Source organism: Cyprinus carpio, chromosome B1, assembly GCF_018340385.1.
Source record: "Cyprinus carpio isolate SPL01 chromosome B1, ASM1834038v1, whole genome shotgun sequence".
NCBI lineage: Eukaryota > Metazoa > Chordata > Actinopteri > Cypriniformes > Cyprinidae > Cyprinus > Cyprinus carpio.
The window spans coordinates 15,563,481-15,585,530 of NC_056597.1; the positions used below are offsets into that span (position 1 = coordinate 15,563,481).

General features: G+C 34.8%; 1 protein-coding gene across 4 annotated transcripts in view; it reads right to left on the reverse strand.

The window, feature by feature from the left end:
* The window catches only part of LOC109058735 (microtubule-associated tumor suppressor 1 homolog), a 52,407-nt gene that overhangs the window by 8,925 nt on the left and 21,432 nt on the right, over window positions 1-22,050 (reverse strand). For 3 of the 4 annotated variants that reach the window (XM_042716709.1, XM_042716711.1, XM_042716707.1), the window contains 5 exons: window positions 19,310-19,457; window positions 15,826-16,005; window positions 14,560-14,703; window positions 13,145-13,249; window positions 2,987-3,213 (listed from right to left, as the gene is read on the reverse strand). In XM_042716709.1, coding sequence (XP_042572643.1) covers window positions 2,987-3,213; window positions 13,145-13,249; window positions 14,560-14,703; window positions 15,826-16,005; window positions 19,310-19,457 — 804 coding nt within the window. The remainder of the gene's footprint in view (window positions 1-2,986; window positions 3,214-13,144; window positions 13,250-14,559; window positions 14,704-15,825; window positions 16,006-19,309; window positions 19,458-22,050) is intronic. The other variant, XM_042716710.1, reaches the window with a different exon arrangement.

Here is a 22,050-nt window from a genome sequence, read left to right on the forward strand (position 1 = left end):
AAGCAGCTGGTGCATTCCTCACAGCAACATCCCTCTGTGCTCACTATCAATCACTGTGGGTGACACGAAAGGGCTAAAATTGTCAACTTTCCCCAAAGTAAAGTCTCCCTTTTTTCATGAGTTGAAAGAAAGTGAAAGATTTGTGTTTTCTAGACAGTATGTGGGGTTTCTGGAGTAGAAGTGCGAAATTTGTGAAGTATCCTAGGTGTTTTTTAAGCTGTTTTGATAAGAAGAATTGATGTGGGAAGGCCTGCTATTATTGAGAGATAAGGAGATAAGATAACAAATTAACATTATATAGGACACTGAGGAATGCATGGAATGAGATGGCTAAACTGGAAATTTGAAAATAGTTGACTTAAAGTAGAGAAAGAAAGAAAGAAAGAAAGAAAGAAAGAAAGAAAGAAAGAAAGAAAGAAAGAAAGAAAGAAAGAAAGAAAGAAAGAAAGACACCACATTAGCTCACATAAGACTATTTAAGTTCCCAACTTCAAACCTAGCTAATAGTGTTTACCTAGATGTGAGTTCAGGCAGATTGGACTACATTTAAAGTCAGCATGAAATCAAAATTGACCCTATTCACTTTCTTAATACACATTCCTAGCCTTGTGCATGATTTATGGGTGCACATTATTTCAAAGAAAAAAATATTTGTTGTCACAGTCTTTCAACAAAATGTAATCCATTTCTCCACCTCTGGAACGCCTTTTTTGGCTGCCGTCAGTGGGCCAGTACTTTCTCCAACCTATCTGCACCAGTCCATTCTGGTGTACTTTTTATGATCCAAACAATTCTAGATGGAGAATCCAAAGTTTTATTTTTGAATCTCTAATATCTTAACTCACATCTATTTGAGTGGATGTAACATTTGTAACATTTGTATATTCATGCAGGCTTTTACCTCTCTGACCTCAATCAATTTCAACATTCAAAATCGAGAACTATTCCAGCCAGTCATGCAGGAAATACAAGACAGTTCATGGCTTCAGATGATCACACATCATCAGACAGTGTAGTGTATGACTCAGAACAACATTGTGCGTCTAAATGATTTTCATGGTGGTTGTGCCTCAGGGCCCATGAAGGCGGGATTACGCTCAAACCTACTCTGTCAGATAAACCAACATGCAAAACAGTAGGGTGTTGCTAAACTCCCCAATCAAATGAACAGTAGGCTTGAAACTTCACTCTCACACACAGAGGTTTCAGAATGATCAAAGATGACATTATATAATTGGATGTATTTAAGACTAAGTAAGTCTGTACACAATAGTGGATAGTGGTCTATTAGTCTATACAAACATTTGAGAAACTTCTTACCAAGATGTTAAAGCATTAAAAAGGCATTTAATAAGCCTTGAGCAGTGTGGCAAGGACATGTCAATGCCGGTGATTAATTATTACGTTTTACTGGTTAGGCAAGCTAAATACCTGAGAATTAACATTAAAAAAAAGACTGAATTACTTGTTAATTGTATTTTCTGTTTTATGAACAATTTTCTGTGACATCCTAAGAGAATAATAATCTGTGATTTACTATCTTCCTATTGTTTTTGGTAGAGAGTTTACCTCATGGTTGATTTATTCAGACCAATCCTTAAATACTTAGTTACACCTAGTGATTGACAGCTCCTTTGATCTGCAAATATTTGCAAACCGAAAGAAGGTAAATGGAGATTAGCACTGTGACAAGTCTGTATCCAGGATACAGCCAATCACGAAATAAAGGGCTTTTACAGACACTCCCAGATATTTGATCATGCCAGGCTGTATACATAGAGTTTGATGGCTCTGACATTTAGTCAAAGAGACCCAAAAGAGGCCAACTGTTTTCTCTTCAACTTATATTGTGCAAGCTGAGTCGTTACTGAAGCTGCGCTGAAGCCACATTCCATTTCCAAGAACAATGGCTGAAGGTAAGAAGTAAATTAAAGGAGGGAAATCAATGCACAAGTGCAACACTGAACTAAAGAGGCCCAGTAGTGTGAGATCATGTGAAGGGGTTAGGTCAAACTTGGCTTATTGACTAATCTAAATCATGCATGACATCTAGAGTGAATGTGAGTGAACATCCCCCTGGAACCCTCTTAGTTTCAACACACCTAGAAATGCTGGTCAATGGTACCACCATATGAAACATTTCCTACTTATCTGCTTTGTAGACAAAACAGACAGGCGCATACATTATGACAAGTCCTTGAAGTATCCTTGATTATCCATAATAACATTTCAGATGTTTGTAATTGCATCTGACCCAATTACATTTTCAAAGGATGAAATGATAATTTGAGATACCTGCAATTATAATCTGAATAATAGGACAGAGGAACAAAGATCTCTTGATTGAAGATAATTTGAATAGTCAAGACTTCATTATATAAGATACGTCTAATGATGTTAAACAGACTACAGTTCAAAAGTTTGGGTACAATTACTTTTTTTCTGAAAGAAATGAATACTTCTGCTTAGCAAAGGATGCATTAAATTGATAAACATGACAGTAAAGACATTTAAAATGTCACAAAAGATTTTTGTGACTTTTGGTCTTTCTGTTGCTTTCAAAATTGTTAAAAAGAAGAAGTTTCTTGAGCGCCACATCAGCATATTAGAATGAACTCTGAAGGATCATGCGACACTGAAAACTAGGTAAATGGCTGCTGAAAAATCATCTTTGCCATTATGGGTATAAATTACATTTTAAAATATATTTAAATCAGAAACAGTTATTTTGAATTGTAAAAACATTTCACAAAATTTCTGTTTTTGCTGTATTCTTAAATGACCTTAAATGATGATAAATTAGTGCTTTATCACACACGGCGATATATAAAACACCATTTTGCACAGCTCTTTGCCAAAGACCACTTTGCTGAAAGAACAGTAATATGCTGAATATCTATATAATAAAACCATTGCAAGAAAGAAAAATTAATGGGGAGTAAACCTGACAAAGAAACAAAAAATTTAAACAGTAAAGTTCTCCAACCTCACTGAAGATGTGCTGCACAACCAGGGCGAGAGCCTCCAGTCGCCGATTGCCGTTAACGATGAGTTTACGGAGATGCAGGATGCATTGACTTTTCTTCTCATTTTGAAGACGAAGATCTTTCTCTTCCTCTTCCTCCGTAGGTCCTCCTTGACTAGCTGAGCTGTGCTGCTGTGTCCGTCCAGCTGTTGCCCCTGCAGCTTTGGGCCCTTTGGAGCTCTTGTCCACTGTAAAAGAGCACGTGTTCAGTCTGGCCATTACGTTCAGCATGATTTCACAGTCCAGAATCACATATACTCCTCAATTCAACCAGTAAAAGTGAAAGCAAAAAACTGCACTTATGAGAAGAACATTCCCACCCATACACTAGAAAAAATATTTATATCTTAATGGTGTCATAAGAAAGAAATGAACATGACTAATAGGAAAGCCCTGCAAGAAAAGCTTTAAGTAACAAACTCGGCACGCAAATAACATACGCCCTCTCTTGTGTCGATCCTGAAGAAAAAAATGTCCTAGTGCATGCTGGGATTGCATCTTAATGAAAATGCACTAAGGTCCAGAGAGCACATTAAGAGTGCATTAGAAAGAGATAAAAAATCTATGTGTGTGTGTACTTATATACTGAGAGTGCATTTTGGTTTCATCTTCTATAGGCTAACTGCAGTCAAAGTCAAGTTTTCCATCCCATAATCTGTGAAGAATATTGACTCACACATCTATCATACCGAAAAAATCAGTATATCATCTACACCAAACATTTTCACCTTTACTGAATTAGCAAAATTTATAATGATTCTCAAACTGTGTACTGAGCAATAACACATCTGAGATGTAGAGAAATAAGAATTTTTGATATATATATATATACAAGGTCTTAAAATGTATAATAATTATTATACAAGAATTAGATGAATAAACGATGTGTAAAGTAGGTGTAATACTGTCATTGCTTCGCATGTAAATTCCACATGTATAATTTCTTCATGTCTTAATTAGATATTTAAAGCTTAAACATGAGGGTAAAGACAGATGAAGGCAGGATATATGTGTAATTTTGGTATTTGGTTGGCTTCTGTCAAACTCCCCAGTCTGTGTATGACATTTAACAAGAACTGTAATTTAGATGGTAATTTAGTCCTTGTTTGAATGCAATCTGTATTTACCAAGCAACTTTAAAATATCCCACACACAAATCTGCCAAGTAACCACAATATACACACAAACAGTGTGAAGAGGTGAAGAGTACAAATTGAATATTAGCTATTGCTGATGCAGTTTAACTCTCTTTCTCTAGTAGACTGCTTTGGACAGCTGGCCTTAAAGAAACAGCTCACCCCAAAAAAAAAAAAAGAAAATCGCTTTATTACTATAGGGGTGTGGATTTTAGGGTAGACAGAAAATCAATCTTATTCACGATTCATACACTCTCAGAAAAAAAGGTACAAAAGATGTCAGTGGGGTGGTACCTTTTTAAAAGTACACCTTTGTACCCAAAGGGTACATATCAGTATGTTACTTATTAGTACCTAAAGTTTACAAATCAGAATCTGAAAGGTAGTACCTTTTGAAAGGCTACCACCCAAGTAACAGCTTTGGTATCGTTTTTTTCTGTGAGTGTAGGTTTTCAATTTGATTCAGGAAAGATTTTTGTAAATTCCGAATACTTTGATTCAGTCCGATTCACAATGAGATTTAATTAAATTCTGTAATTTTTAAGTGCATATAGGATTATGTTAATGCTGCTCCTAATGCATCTTATGCAAACAGCTGTACACTGTCTCCAATAATCTGCCTATGTAAAAACTGTAATGTTTCTATATTTAAAAATATTGAATGATACTTTACAGAATCATTTACAGCATTTTAAATATTCTTGATTTAATGAAATGATTCATGATTCAAAAATCTATATTTCAAAATCATTGTATATGCATTAGCAAGATTTGTTTTCGATGAATTGAGAAAACAAGGGAATCTTCTCACCCCTAGTCATCACTGTATGCTGTATGGCTTCAGAAGACTGAAAGTCTTTGAATGCAGCTGTAAGATATGTGAGAAATGATGACAGAATTCTCATTCATGGGCGAACTATCCCTTTAAATCACCTTCCATGAGTCAGAGAGTTTCTCTGATGCCCCCCGCTGGCAGATATATTTTCCCTGTAATTTACCCTTAGATTTCAAAATACCTTTTGTAGAAATTAATTTACACAACAAATCATCTACAAATAATTTATCCCTCTTAATGAAAGGAGAATTTTCGAGTGTCGAAATATCAATATAACGTCAACCGATTGTAGAAATCACACACACATATATAAAAACACACACTATTCATATTATTCTTTGTTCTCTTCTGCTTTGTGCATCAAAGAATAAGAACACTCAGTAGTCATGTTGTTGATTTAATAAAAAATGTCTAATCTTTCCTTATTTCGACTATGAATTTTATCCAATTAAATAAATAGAAATATATAATCCTATTTATGATAAATGTCCAGTCATTAAAATGCTCAATGGTCAGATATTTCCTCTTTCTTTTTTATACCTAATGCAAAAACTATTTCTTCTAACTTTTCTTCTAAACCTGGAAGTCTTTATGTATAATGCAAAGATCCCTTCTGACGAATGTCCCTGTTACATTATTTAAACACAGGCTTGAAATAGAGAGATTGCTGCAGTCTTTTTCTGGCTCAGTGTGATGTGAGGGAATACGTGTGCTTTGAGGTGAAAAGTAATGTCCTTAAATAACTGTAACTCAGTGCTGAACAGTGCCCTTGCCTGTGGTCACATGACCACATCTGCACAATCTGCCACCCCACAGGACTGTGTCATCAGCTCTGATCACATCACTGCTGACCTCAGACACTCCGCTACTATGGATTTCATTGTGCCACAGATTTTTGTCCCCAATACCCTTACAAAACTGTGCAGTGGTACTATTGTGGTATTGGATGATAACTTTTCTTTTATATAGGCCTATACCATGCTATGGAAAGATTACCACATTTATATGCATGATACTCTTTAAAATATGGTACTGTACTACCATGGTAGCATGTCTAATAAGACAGGGTAAAGCTATGATAGTTAAATCTAAAACTCATGTATTGATTTCATTGTCTACTATTATTTGATTATCCACTATGTATTTTGTTTGATTATACATATATAATATAAACTTAGGTGTACAGTATAGAGAACGTGGCTTTACTAGATTACAAAATCATTAAACGTCATCACTATGCTGTGTAAAATCATTAAACGTCATCACTATGCTGTGTAAAATCATTAAACGTCATCACTATGCTGTGATAAATGAAAGCTAGTGTACATAGTCTCTGCTTGTGTGTGCGTCTGTGTGTGAACACGGTAAGTCCATAAGTAGCATGTAATCAGTGTGCAGTCTAGGCCTCGTAATAAGTGTTTATGATGGTCTACCGTGACAGGAGACATGCTGTGATTGCTGTCCCCCAAACACTCCACTGGAGACAGACCGTAACTAGCTACCACACACATACACACTGAGTAGGGCTCAACCACAGGCGTCCAAACACAAGCTCCGTCAAGCGTGTCCACACCCAGGCCGGATATGTTCATGGTTGTGCTAACAGACAGAGTGGTGCTCCTTTGATGCTGTAGTTTCTCTGAGCAATCCTCTGAGCAAGATTAAACATCACACACACACTCATACAAGCAGCAAACCGCAAGCCTCCACAGAAAAAAATTCCACTCTTCCACATAATTACTGGAAGGCAGATGAGGAAATTATGCACCAGCTCTGAAGGAAAGCCTGAATAAACGTTTCAGCGTTTTGCTTAATGGAAAGAATTATCTCACTTAGACAGAAACAGTGCCACACATTCAAAAGGAGACCAAACACATTCAAACACTTCATGGCACATCTTCTCAATCTAACTGTGACATAGTTTCATCTAGCAAGAGGACACTCTCTAATGATACACCTTAAGCTCACCAAGACTTCATTCATTCAATCAAAACAATAATAAGAGTTTTGCTGCTTAATATTGTGATGTATTTTACAAGATTCTTTGATAAATAGAAAGTTAAAAAAATAGCATTTATAAGTATTTACTGTCACTTTGGATCAATTTAAAAAAAAAAAAAAAAAAAAAAAAAACAAAAAATATATGTACCCAAACATATAATAGTACTGTAAATAAAGTATTTACTGTCACTTTGGATCAACTGAATGTATCATTAGTAAATAAAAAGAATTTGTTCCTTTAAAAAATGCACTGACCCCAAACTTTGAATAGTACTGTAAATATTACATAATCAAACTCTTGTTTTGTTCATTTAGTTTAATTCAGGTCATCCTACATGTTTTTATTGTTATTCAACCTAAAATGACCCTCCTAAAAATCCTTATTGTGAACAAAACATACTATGAAGGTACCACGACACAGTCAGGTGGAAAATACCATGGCACTAGATATATGATTACCATATACCATGACATTTACATGGTACTTAAAGATATCCCTGTTAAAAAAACAAGCATATGCTGGTTAGGTATGTTTTGAAGCATGGCTGCTGGTTTAATCTGGTTCTTAGCTGGTCATGAGCTGGTTTAATCTGGTTCTTAGCTGGTCATGTGCTGGTCCTAAACTGGTCCTAAGCAACTAGCTCCTTCTCAGGACCAGCTAAATTCAGCTTTAAATTCTTATATAGCTATGGAGCAAAAATGTCCCAATCTAAATGACTGGAAGATGACTAAATGAGATCTCTCGTGACAGTTTGGTGGTGTTAACTATCCAAGTATGGCTGGAAAGACAGACAGAAAGCGGCCAGTCTGCTGCACAGAGACAGCGACATCGAGGGCCTGTGGTAAAATGACATACCACCATAATCACAACCTCAACCCAAACTATTTAGTTTATTGTTTATTAATTCTTTAGATATGAATGTTAGGAATGGGGTAGGCAAGGGCTTTGGCTCACTGGAAAGTCAAAGGGAGTATCTGAAGAGGATAAGTGTGATCACACACAAAAACACACATCCATTTGGATTTTCTGTGGATCCCTTTGGATATTAAAGACTTGGGATATCCTGTTTCCACCCAAACTCAGGAACATGATATTTTCACAAATTAACAAATCACAACACCACAACACCATTTACCATTTTAACATTTTTAAAAAAGGAAAAAAGTAATTTTTTTCACTTGTTTAATCATTTGCTAAGCAGAAATTGTATACACAAGTCACTTAGAAATGAATAGCACAGTTCACTTAAAAAACAAAAACAAAACAAATACATATTTTACTACAGGAAATGTTTCTACATCGTAAATTGAAAAAACAAAACAAAAACAAAAACAAAACAAAAAAACCCTACAGTTATTTACTTTAGAGTTTCCTCATGCACACATTGTCATTGAGATACACACAGAATGAGAAGGAGGGTCCAGGGAAATAATCTGGATTGGAATTATAAGAATGAGGCCAGCGGCTGTGTTTAGATTAAATCACATGATGAGGGATGAAAACTACCAAGTCCAAAGCAAGCCATCAAATCCAGATGAATAAATAGATTAAAAAATGAAGGCTGTGATGAATGTCTGAGTTTGCTGGCCCAATTTAAGTGCACTGTGTCCCTGCGCATTTGACACATATATATCTATATACATGCTCACACAACATTAAATCTCTAAAATCAGTGCATTTGGTCTGATTAGAGAGGCTGTGTTCTCAGATGAAGATTAATTTGAACGAGTATCTCGTGCAGTGTGTGCAGGAGCGTTTGGTATGTACAAACTGTTCTCTCTCCCGACGCTCTCACAGAATCACACACTCACTCACTCACACCGGCTGTTCAGGTCACATATATCAGGTCTGTAGATAACAGCACCACATGACCCAGCATGCTAGTTTCTATGGAGACAACTATGAGGAGATGCTGCACTCTAAATGTATGTGTTCAAGAATATTCTGGAATTTTCCACTGTCTTCCAATAGATGAGGGAGAATATTGTGACTGCCATACCTATACCACTGGTGTGATAGAGAGATAATATTTGTGAACATATCCAGGTCACATTTTACCCATAAATAAAATACACAAATTAAAAAAAACAAATTAATATTCAAAAAATTAAATAAATAAATTTGAATGACACTTTTTTATATTGATAGTTAATACTTTTAATAATTATCTTAATTAAATGCATAATACACACACTAACACAGACACACACACACACACACACACACTTACATATATATATATATATATATATATATATATATAATAATTTTTTTTTTTACAAAAGTCCATATATATATATATACCTCTATATATATAATAGATTTTGGCGTGAATATGACCCAGACATGTCCTTAACGCAACCAAAATTTTTTCAAAATTGTACGAACACTGGAGTAAATATACTGACAGACTTGAGGTGACAAAGCAACAGTTACTATAAACCTATCGTAGCGATTTTAAACACTTGATGAATGTAAAATGATTTATTAGGTCAGTAAGAGTAAGAGAAGGCAGACCTCAGTAAGAATCCCCATGACTGAAATCATCCAACAGATTCACAGAAAGAGAGAGAAAGAGGGACGGACAGATAGGGAGAGAGCACCCTTACATGAACCCTAACCTAAATTCTCATCTGACCCAGAAAGAAGGAGAGCGGTGGAGAATTTAGTAGAGAATTAAGCCATAAAATGTGCATCTGAAAACACAGAAACACATCCTAACAATCAGCTGAGCCCTTACCATCTTCACATACACACACACACACATACACTATCACATCAATCTGTGCTTTATTTACTCCCAGCACAAAAATCAATATATACCGTTCCCCTTGTTTATGTAAATGTGATGTTTACATATGGACAAAAGGCTGTAGAGACAGCACAGATAAAACACAGCTAGCAGTTTCTATTTATGGAACTGCACATTGTGCCCTCTGGCACAGGCATCACTCACTAAATATCACGCGATCAGGCCTTTCACTAGATTACACACACACGCGCAGACCCACAAACACACACGATTCTTTGTAAGCATCTTCTGTTAAAAGAAACAATAGTGAAGGGTGCCACATGCTCCTCAAAGCACGGCTGGAACAACGGTAGCTATGAAGAGACGGGTGTCAAAAGGAGAAATATGGGAGGGGGAAGGGGCGTATGGTGAGGTAGAGATGAAGGGAGAGATTGAGAGATGGAGGAAGGGAAAGGAGAGGTTCCCCAACCTGCATGGAAGACCACCGTGGTCTTCTTGCATCCCGGCAGTAGCTGGAGATTGCGGAATAGTCCTTTAGCAGTGAGCTTCACGTGGAAGTTTGATAGGGAACGAAGTCTCGAAGACCATAACATGACCTTCAACGTTCAAAAGGAGGAAAGGAAATCCTCCACAAAATATAGGGGGGAAAAAAATCAAGAAATTTTTGAAAATTGAAAAAAATGTAACATTAAAAACAAATAAATATTAAAATAAACTCCACTACATAAAAAAATCTTCTGGTCTCTGTCACATTCCAGTGCTAAAGTCCTCTTAAGTTATAAGAGGGGAAAGTCCAAATAAGAGGTGGAGAAAAAAAAATAAAAAAATGAAAAAAACAAAAACTTAAATTTTGCTAGTTTCCAACTCTCTCAAAAAAAATCGTTAAAAAATGATACTGCTACAGAAACACCAAACTGACGATGAAGATTGGATTGGGAATGATGCGTAGCTCTTGTGGGAACGGCCGCTCTGTTCAACGCTATCCTCTTGGATGCTGAACCAGCCAGTCTCATACATTCTCCTCCTCTCTCTCTCTCTCTTGCAAATGTGCACACGCTAATCCTTTATGTGTGTTGCACATGCACACACACACACGCACACATGAAGCCAAGCTCTCTGTAGCTTGACACACACACTCGTGCACTCAGAAGGGGGGATGGAGGGAGAGAGGCGATGGAAGAGGGAAGGGGAGGGAGTTTGCACAGAGCAGGGAGTAGGTGGTTTATGAGTAACGTCCTTCTCTCACTCCCTCTCTCTTGGTGTGAGGATGAAAGATGCTGCATTTGAAGATTATAGCTACTGATTTACAATTACACAGCAAAAATGACTTAATCAGTATTTTAATTTATAAAATATTTAAACTTCCTTGAAACAAAATGCATTTATTTGAGAAGCAAAACTGTATTTATTTTCACTCTCTCTCCTTTAATGGTTTTGAATGCAACAGAATTTGGTGAGGTTTTCACTTAAAACAAGAAAAAACACCAAGAAGATAAGAAAAACAAAACTTAATTCAAGATATATTTAAAATACAAGATACAAAATAAATAAATAAAATAAATAAATAAGGATACACCAAATAATGAAAGCTAATGGGGTCCAATGTTGGTTTCCACTGACTTTCATTATATGGGCAATAATAATAATAATAATAATAATAATAATAATAATAATAATAATAATATAAATACATAATATTTATATATTTTATAATTTTATTGTGTAACAAAGAAGTAATAAAGTTGAAATGACATGTGGGTTAGAAAATGACAACAGAATTTTCATCAAATATTTGAACACTGAAATCCTACATTCTCATTCTCTATTGTTTTTGTTTGTCATTTTTCTTATTTCATAGGCATAAAGTTCTTATTAGTCCCTTAACTTGCCTCATGTCATCATCTCCTTTTTATTCTTCTTTTTTCCCTCTTTTTCAGGTGCCTTCTCTGAGACATCTATTTAACATTTACATATCTTTCAAGCTACAGGCTTCCTGAATGGATGCCTTTGTTGGATAAAGAAAAAGAAACAGAGAGAGAGAGGGAGAGAGAGAGAGAGAGAGAGAGAAACAAGCGCTTCAGAATACTGATGAGTGACATTGTTGAATAGAAAGACGTCAAGCAGCACATGAACAGCTGTGTTCTGACACTATTGTGCTTCCCTATTCACCTCTAAAGGCCAACAGCTGCATGGCCAGAGCAACATAAATTAGCAACAGTCAAGGGGTGGAGATGGCGCTCGTGGCAAAAATTCTGTTAAAGTCAAGTTGTTTGTAAGTAAAACAAGACGGAAAGGCCAGAAATACCAAGAAACGTGCACTGGTTGCGTAAACTTGTGAATGTGACTGGAATTTTTGCTTGAGGATGTCTGTGGAGAAGAATTGCAGAATTTCTGGGAAATGCAGAAGAAGGTTAAAAAGGCAATGGGGTTATCTAGTACTCTATAATAATTTATAATAATAATAAAAATATATTAATTAAATATCACCTTTTGCTCATGAAGCTGCCTTCCTTTACCAGACAATAAATGATTCCAATCACATACATTATTAATATGAATAAATACATTTTTATGTTTTCTTCAGCGAATATTTTTACCCTTTCTAATAGTTGTGTACAACTGCATTAGATATCCTAAGTGTGAAAAGATGGATCTCATAGTCTCATAATCATAGTCACTGTTGTAAAGGGTTCAACTATGAAGAATATGCTGGAAAACCAAAGAATGTACAGGACCTGGAAGATTTTTCTGAAGAAAAGTAGGCAGTTAACCGCTCACAACAAACAAGTTAATCACAAAAAAAACACAAAAAACACAACAAAAAGAGAAAAAAACAACAACAAAAAAAAAACCTTGTGGATCATTCAGATCATCAACATCAACAACGTAAAGTTCTCTTACTTTTTCCACAGTGATTGTTTAATGGGATGTGTTCAATAAACACATGAAAGATTATAACTGTTTGTGAGCTGTTAGTGAAAGCACATTGTGCGTGTCAATATAAAAAAAAAAAACAAAAAAACAACACATATACACAACAATCAACACTTCAATCATACAAATGCATGAGCACAGATATAGAGGAATCCACTGTTCAATCATTCTATAACTTTTATATCACATAGCCATATTTATGTTTCGTTTAACCACCAAACTGTCTATTTCCAAAATGTAGCACAGTGCATGAATTAAACCCACAATTAAACCTACTTCACAAAACACTTCAAAAGGCCACATATACACCACAAAATTTTGAAAGTGAAACGGTGATGAATAAAAGTGATAGCAAGGATACAAACGGTTTAAGCTAAACTACTTTTGTTTTGACAATACAGCAGTAATAGAGCATATATGGATATGGACATACACACTATGAAATTTTCTCTCTCTTTACCTGATACTGATGATGAGCGAACGAGTCGTGCAGATCCACTGCGTTGCAAAGCATTCTGGTTGGTCTTAGCTGTCACGTGGCTGGTCACAGCTGGGGCCTTCAGCCCTAATGAAATAGTGCAGAAGAAATCAAACCTCATGTTAACAGACTGCGAATGGCAGGTTTCAGTGACTGAGTCAGATGTACTGTAAAGGTTGTAGGTGCATGAGTGTATTTATGGCAATGGGTGGGACAGAAACCTTAACAATCCTCCCTCATAATTCAAAGCAATTAGCAAGGCAATCAGTATTAACTATAAACAATCAGTCTTGCAATCTTTAGGCATCTTTAAGGAATATCTTGTCTTGATTTGTGCGTCATACACTACATTCAGAAATTTGGATAATGTTTTTGAAAGAAGTCTCTTATGCTCCCCAGACTGCATTTATTTGATAAAAAAAAAAAAAAAATTAAATAAATAATAGAAGTAATATTGTGAAATATTATTACAATTTTAAATAACTGTTTTCTTATATATTTTAAATGTATTTTCAGTCTTCAGTATCATATGACCCTTAAGAAATCATTGTAATATGCTGATTTGGGTGCTAAAGAACCATTTCTTATTATTATCAATAGTTGCGCTGCTTAATATTTTTGTGGAAGCCGTGATGCATTTTCATCTATTATAAATATATATATAATAAATAAAACATTAATTATATACTGTATTACAAATATAAAGAAAAGAACATAATTTATTTAAAAAAAAAAAATTTGTGACATTATAACTGTCTTTACTGTCACTTTTGAAAAAGTGAATGTGAGCTTGCTCAAAAAAAAAAAAACTTTCTAAAGCATCTTACTAAACCAACTAACTAAACTAACTAATTAAACTACTTTTTCCAAACTACATACAGCCAAAATATATACATTAATATATCTATCAGTCATTTTAATATTTTAATGCAATTTTGCATATTGGGTAAATTTTAACTTAAACTTTAACGACTATTTTTAAACAATGTTTTGTGCATGATTTGTATTAACTTTCCGTATATAAAAAACTAGTCTGATCTATTTATATCAGTTGCTGTTGGCATAACAATAAAATGGAACTATACACAAACTACAATAATGAGTTAGGTATTTAAAAATGTTTAAAACCTATTAAGAGGGAAATATGGTAGTAATCCTATTGTGGTAATATGACATCAAAGGACTGCTAATTGCAGTGTCATTAGCTTAAGACAATCAGAGCTTTCCCACTGATTAATGTTTATAGATGTCCTGATGACAGGAGAGTGAGATTCCCTTTGAGGCTGTTTTGATGAGTAAATAATAAATGATGAGAGACTGATGAATGTGGACTCTGATAAATATATGAAAGCAAATGTGGGTGCTGCTAGAGAGACATGCATGTATGTTTCTCCCACCTGCCGCTGGTTTAGACGGTATGGAGCTCGCTCTGCTGCGGTGACCTGATACAGGTTTGCTAACTAGACACTTTCCTTGAACCTGGGACGCCAGTGATTGTTTGATAGACTTCTCCTCACTCTTTATCCCCTCAGCAGGAACTGGTTAATGAGAAATCATCACATCACATTATAAAACCATATTGTGTACAATGCAAAAAACAGTATTCTTAATAAGCATTTTATCTTGTTTTAAATGTCAACACTTCTAGAAATTTATACATATACATAAAAACCACAATTGCATAAGATATTAAGATTTGTTTTCAGAGAATATATCTTGAATATAAATTTACTGTCTTGTTCCAGTTCACATTTTAAATGTTACTTTCACTTAAATTGACTGATATTTGTTTTTAAATTAATGTTTTAATGTCTATATATCACTGAAAACACATATTAATAATACCTTAAGCAGTTTGTTTGCACGTAAACAAATCTTTTAAATAAATAAACAAATAAATAAATAAAAATACTTAGTATGTGTTTGTGCAAAAATATGCCACCCATTAACAAACTCAAATAAGGACCCAATTTCTTAATTCCACAAATGATTAAATGTTCATGAAATGCAAAAGACTGCAATTCATCACTGTATCAGTTAATCATTCAAATTAAAGGCTTTTGTTTCAATATTAATGGGTTGTTTTGTTGTGAATTTACCTTGAAAACCTTTATTCATTCATCAAACACATTCACATGTCTTCCTACTGAAACTAGATCTCATTTCTCCAAGTTACCATGGCAACTCAGTGGCTATCTTGATTATTCTTGAATGTAGGTTCAGAGTATACGACAGCAGGAGTGTGTGGGAATGTACTAATCATGATTCTGAGAGGGTGTCATGCAGAGAATGTTGTGATTAATGTCTACAACACACAGCTTTGGAATGGCAGAGATTGTATTGTATATGACTGTTGCTTACAGTCACTGCTAAACTCAGAGCAGATGTGACCTTTGACCTGAGCAAAGGAATGAGGGCAGTCTAAGTTCTGAAGATTGTATTAAAAATAAAGCATGAGAAACTATCAAATGTTAATACCATAGTAGTTTAGTGTATATTCATGTTTCATCTGCATCTTAAGTAAATATCTTGTTTCGTCAAAGTACTGATTAATAAATGTATTCAGAGCGTGAGCAAATGGAAAGCATGTATGTTAGCACTAAGAGTATGCACTTAAAAACCTAAGGATTGAGATGGTGACTTGATCTCTTACAGACACGCACCTTTGTTTACAGAAATATTGTTGCTTTCGCTGATTGTACTTCCCAGTGATGAGAAGCTGGGGCTTGTGGGTAGGCCTTTGACAGGCAGTTTGGAAGATGCAGCTTTCTGAGGACCTTTACAAGAAGGGCTGGAAACAGAAGTGGGGCTGCAGGGTACTGTGCTGCGCATCCTTGGAATACCTGAATGCAAAAGAACAAAATAGTTATAAATCGATTCTGCTTGCCATCTTCAGTGATACTAAAGCATATTCCAGCTAAACTGGATATGTTTTCATAACAGTTCTGTTCAGGCAGCTGCACTCACAGTGTACTAAATTATTTAATAGACTGCAGTTATTTATATAGCATACAGATGTACATTCAGCCATGCTGATCTTGAGCATCATAATGATCCTGTTTAAAAAAAAAGACTTATGAAATATTTTCATGCATACAAACTGATATGATTACAGATTATCCGGACTGATTCACAGTTATTTATTGATGTATTTTTACATATTTTGTTTTCGCAGTTTTCCCAGTTTAGAAAAAATCAAACCAAATTAAGTACCACCACCGAATTTCTGGGAAGTTTGTGTTGTGTTTGTGTATTTTTCATTGTGAAATGTGCAGTGGTGTGCTGGGAAATCTTTGTGTGTCTCCTGCATCCTGTTTCTGACTGCAATGCCTCACACAAACACATCCTGTACATAACGTAAGGTCTTCTGGGGGCACTGCTATGGAGACCAACCAGCACAAATACACATCATGTCACCTGCTGTATTTACGGGAATGTTTGAATCTGTTGGTCTGGTACAGTGAGATTCCTCACTTTCTCCAGAGTCAGGTCCAGAAACCACTCTCTGAACCCCCTGCTCTTTCCTATGTGTTTGAAATAAGTGTTTAAACCGCACTAAATCCAACAGCAGTGAGGCCAATAAATGAGATACATGCCACCTGTTGGAGAAGACATGGTACTACATTTTGCTTGTTCACCTCCAGGCAAAGTCTGACTTTGGGTTTTTATTCTGCAAGTGGATTTATCTGATCACTCATTACTATCTACAATTAGGAAAGCAAGCAACAACACAGAAAAAAGGTGCAGTGGTGCAGCTAAATCTGTGTAGTTAATGAAGAAATCATTACGTTAATCAATCACACAAAACAGTTCACCTTGATGAAGCTAACGTGCAAACATAATAAAAAATACTGATAAAGATTTTAAGAGTAACTTTGCAAATACATATCGCTCACTTATTTCCATGAAATCAGTGTTTAATATTAAATTGTCATCTGCATAAGGAACTAAAAAGAGTTAATCTATCAAATAATGTAAGCAATGAAACTTCTGTATCCTGTTTATTATATAAGTAGTAGTCCTGATGGCATAAAAATGGCAGTGTTTTGTGAATCTGACTCCAGAGTAATAGATATCATTCAGCACAAAACTTTCCCCTGATTGGAAGCTATTAGATTGTGGAGCGAAAATCACAGTGTGGGCCTGTGGTCTCTGTGGAGAAACAAGACGACGATTGTCTAGGAGGAATGTGACCTTCTCTGCTTGATTTAATTCTACTTTTCATTGACACTGAAACATGACACACACAAACATATAGAATACTGTATGGCCCCAACATAACAAGCACCCAAACATATCCCTGCATCCCCTTGTAATTAAAGAAAGAGGAAACACGCAAAAGAAAAGGGGATGACACAGAGAAAGGTTAAGTTACGGGACAGCCCAAAACTTTTCAAAAGTGTAGACATATAGACACATACACACACTGAGTACAATAAGACGTCTTTTTCTGACAAGAAAACGAAAACTGCCTTAGGCTACACACACAAGAAACGGACAGACATACACATGACAGGATGGGAGGAGGGAAAGAGAGAGAATGGCAAAGAGCGATAGACTTGAATGGACAAAATGAGACAGGAAACTGAAGTTAAGTGTGAAAAGTTAAACTCAAGTGTGTGTTATGGTTTTAAATGATGAACATGTGGGCACAGACAGAGAGGAGAGCTACGTAACACTGTGTTCAACTGTGTTGAGTTCTGCAGGCTTATTAACACCAGCTGCAGCTTCCCGCTCACTCAATAACACAGACACATGTTGGATTAACTAGTAAGGACATCTCAAAGACCTAATGGTTTTTATATGGAGGTGATTTTATTTGCTGATACCCTAACCTAATTCACACACAGCTGATTTAAAAAAACAAAACAAAAAAACACTTATTTAAGATCCTGTCGAATAGTGAAGACCACTTTAAAAGTAGTTTTTTAATATGTTTTAGGGAACAAAAAAGAAAAGAAGTTAAATCCGACAAAACCTCCTTTTTGGGGCGTCTTTAAAAGGGAGTCACAAATGAAGTATTTACGGTGATTTATTTATTTTAACAAAAAAACAACAACAATGCAATAAAAATATTTTGAGGTTAGGTAATCACTTATATATTTTATTATTTCCTTATATTACCATTTATTTAGAATATTATATATTTAGTTTATTATTTGAATAAATAAATAATAATAATTCTAAATAATAAAATATACACTATTGTTCAAAAGCTTCAGGGTCGGAAAGATGTATATATATTTTTATTTAATTTAATTTAATTTTTTTTTTTTTTTGCATTTTTTAGAAGATGCGTCTTTTGCTTTTCAAGGCTGCATTTATCTGATCAGAAATTAAATCTGTATTTTGAACTTCTTTTACAATCTAATGTAGCTGTATTTTATTTTAATATTTAAAATTGTAATGTATGGCAAAGCTGAATTTTCAGCAGCCATGACTCCAGTCTTCAGTGTCACAGGATTCTTCAGAATAATCATTGTAATATGCTGAATTGATGCTTAAGGAACATTTCTCATTATTAATGTTGAATATATTTATATTTATATATATATATATATATATATATATATATATATATATATATATATATATATATATATATATTTTTTTTTTTTTTTTTTTTTTTTCAGAATTCTTGGTTGAAGACAAAATTCAAAATAACATTTTTTAAATATTGTGTGTGTAAGGGTGGAAGAGTAGCAAAAATTTCAACCACATTTCAATAAAAAAAAAAATGTCCAATTTATATAAATATAAATGTATAAAAAATCCAATCTATATAACGGTAGAAAAATAAAAATAAAAGTGTACATTTTGTAAAGAAAGTAAGAAATTATAATCAGCTCTATATAAAAACAATATGTACACACATTTAAAAACCACAACAATGCTGTCAAATGATTTTGCAAAAGTGCATCAGGCAGACAATACAATTCAGGTTTTAGTTACCTGAACGGTGACAGTGATGCTGGTTAAATAATCACACTTACAATATCAGTATAAGCTTACAGGAAACATTACACTGAAGAAAAAAATCTAGAAGCTCTTCCACTGTAACGTTCACTCTGCCTACTTCCTTAAACGGACTTTTTAAGTTTAAGATTTTCTTCTGGGCATGTGGAGTGTTAAACAAGCGAAACTCACCAGCCGGCTGAACCGCTCGGCCTCCCGGTGGACCCAGACTACCTGTGGGTCGAGCTTCTCGGTTAGAGGGCTTCAGTCTGGTTTCTGGGGGTCCAGAGGTGGAGGTACTGTTAGTCCCTAGAGATGGTCCCAACTTGGAAGACACAGTCTGGAGAAAGAGTTGTTGATTAGCAACAGCATCCCAAGCGAGAGAGCCCAACTCTGGGCGCCGTAGGCTAACCATAGTGTTAGCCATTCCACAGAACAGACAGAAAATGTGCAGCGGTACAGAGAGAGAGAGAAGCAAGAAGGAGAGGGAGGAGGAGCGGAAAGGAGGGAGGTGAAATAAGACTCGCCAGCTCCAAAAAGCAGAAGAAGAAAAAAAAGCAAAAAGCAAAGGGAAAACGTTTCTATTGTGTTATTCCCTCAGGGCTTCTGATGCCAGGACCAGCCCAGACCTTTTCCTTTTCTCCCCCTCGTTTCTGAACACTCAACACACACATGGAGTGAGTTTGTGGAAAGATTCTGGTGTCTGAATCAGTGTTCATATGAGTCAAACTCCTCTCAGGAATGTTTCCCTCCTCATTCTGTTCCAAGACAGTTTTTTTATTGGCAAAAACATCTCACTCATGTTCTCTAACCAAGCTGAGAAAGGCAGGAAAGTGAGAGAGGGAACTGGAATTTTAAACTTTTAGATGTTTCTTAACATCATAGTAAAGCAGAAACATGCAAAAGCACTTACGTAGAATTGCGTAAGTGCTCTGACATGCTGTAAGACTGGACAGTTAACATATAGAGAAAAACAAGGTGTTGATGCACAAATGAATATTTGTGTTTGTCACTGATCACAGTGTTTACATTCGAAAACCTTTTTGAGGTCTGCATTACTCTTGACTTTTGGTTAGACCCAACCTAATAACACATTTAAGCCTGAATAACAGCATAGCTCAATCATGTGATGACACGTATAGAGCTGGACTTGTTGAAGCAGTTCTTCTCATGCGGAGAAGATTGACATGGAAAAGGCCTGGGTGTAAATCTAGAATGCTTTCTAATCTTAATACTTCCTGCCATTGGTGATCAAAAGTCAACATGTTTCCACTATAGCCTGACCGATATATCGATATACCGATATATCTCCTGAGCCTGTCGCAGATATATCGGTATCGGCGAATATGCCGCCAATATGCCACCGATATGATTATTTATTTTTTTACAGAACATAAAATACAGATAAAATGCTACAAAATTATGTAGTTTGACCAGCAGAGTGCGCTCCATTGTTTGCTACTGGCGATCTGGATGAAGTGTATGGAATACCATTGAAACTTTGAATGGCCATATCTCTGTAATGGTGCGACGGATCCCTTCAGCTCGAGGAACCCTCTCGAACGCCGAATCGAGTGTACGTCTCAAGGCCCCCTTTTGAATGAGACCACCCCCGCGTCTGAAGGTATCCCCCTGAATTTGGTGGAGATCCATCTTTCTTCAAGCACATCATTCTGTGCAAGGGATGCACATAAGCGCTTTGTACTGCTCTGTATTGGAGTTGGGAATTCCAAACAAAATTATTAAATAGAAAGAATATCAATACAAATAATTATACTTACTCATCTATCATATGATGCTGCCTCATTACTGTGCTATAAATGTCAAAGAAATGTATTTAATTTATTGCATATGTTTATATATAATTATATTTACTTGTTTATAATAGTATTTTTCTCAAAGATTATGATTATTTATTTTTTAATTTGTTATTTTTCTTTATAATGAAGTTGTCTATATTTGGTAGATTGTGTGTAACAAAAAAGAGTGATGATCAAGTCAACATGCACTGAGGTATATATATATATATATATATATATATATAATATATATATATATATAAACGTGCTGGTAACGGATCGGTATCGGTATTGTCCGATACTCAAAACTTTTGGTATCAGATTAGGATCGGTTCTGAAAAAATGGTATCGTTCCACCCCTACAAAAAAATATCGGCCGATATATTGATATCGCCCTTTTTACTCCATAATATCAATATCAGTATCAGTCCCCAAAAACCCATATCAGTTGGGCTCTATTTTCCACTGGTTGTTTCTCAGTCTGAGCCTGTCTGTCCATCCCAATATATGTAACTTACTTGACTAGTCAAAGGATGCTTCATTATAATGCCTGATGATGTCTAATAAAGTTTTTACTAAATGTAAAAATGTTACTAAATGAAACTAAATGTAATCAGTAATAAAGGTTTTAATTATAGTAAATATATATAAAATGTAAATGTACTGAATAAATAAAATTTTTAGTTTTAAAAATGGCAACAATTTTAATAAATACACAATAATAAAAGTAATAATAATAATACAAAAATGTAAAAAAAATTCTAATTGTAAAAACTTGTAAAGCACTTAATAATAAACTAACAAAAGGCTTAGTATTCCTAAAATCTAAATTAATAAATCTTAATAAAAGTTGTAACAACAACAACAATAATAATAATAAAAGCTTTTTCTAAATGCACTAATTGCTTTAAAAATAGTCAAATATAAATACACAAACTGTAAAATGTAGCCTATGGTTTAAATAAAATATTAAACATTTCTAAATGTACAAACTAATTTAATTAAATAAAATGCAAATTCCGCCAGAGAAATAATATGTCCTTCGATAAGCCTAGATACAACTGGATTTTTAATGTTTGTTTCAGTATTATTATGCGCAACAATAACAGCTACAACAGATAACAACAACTTAAA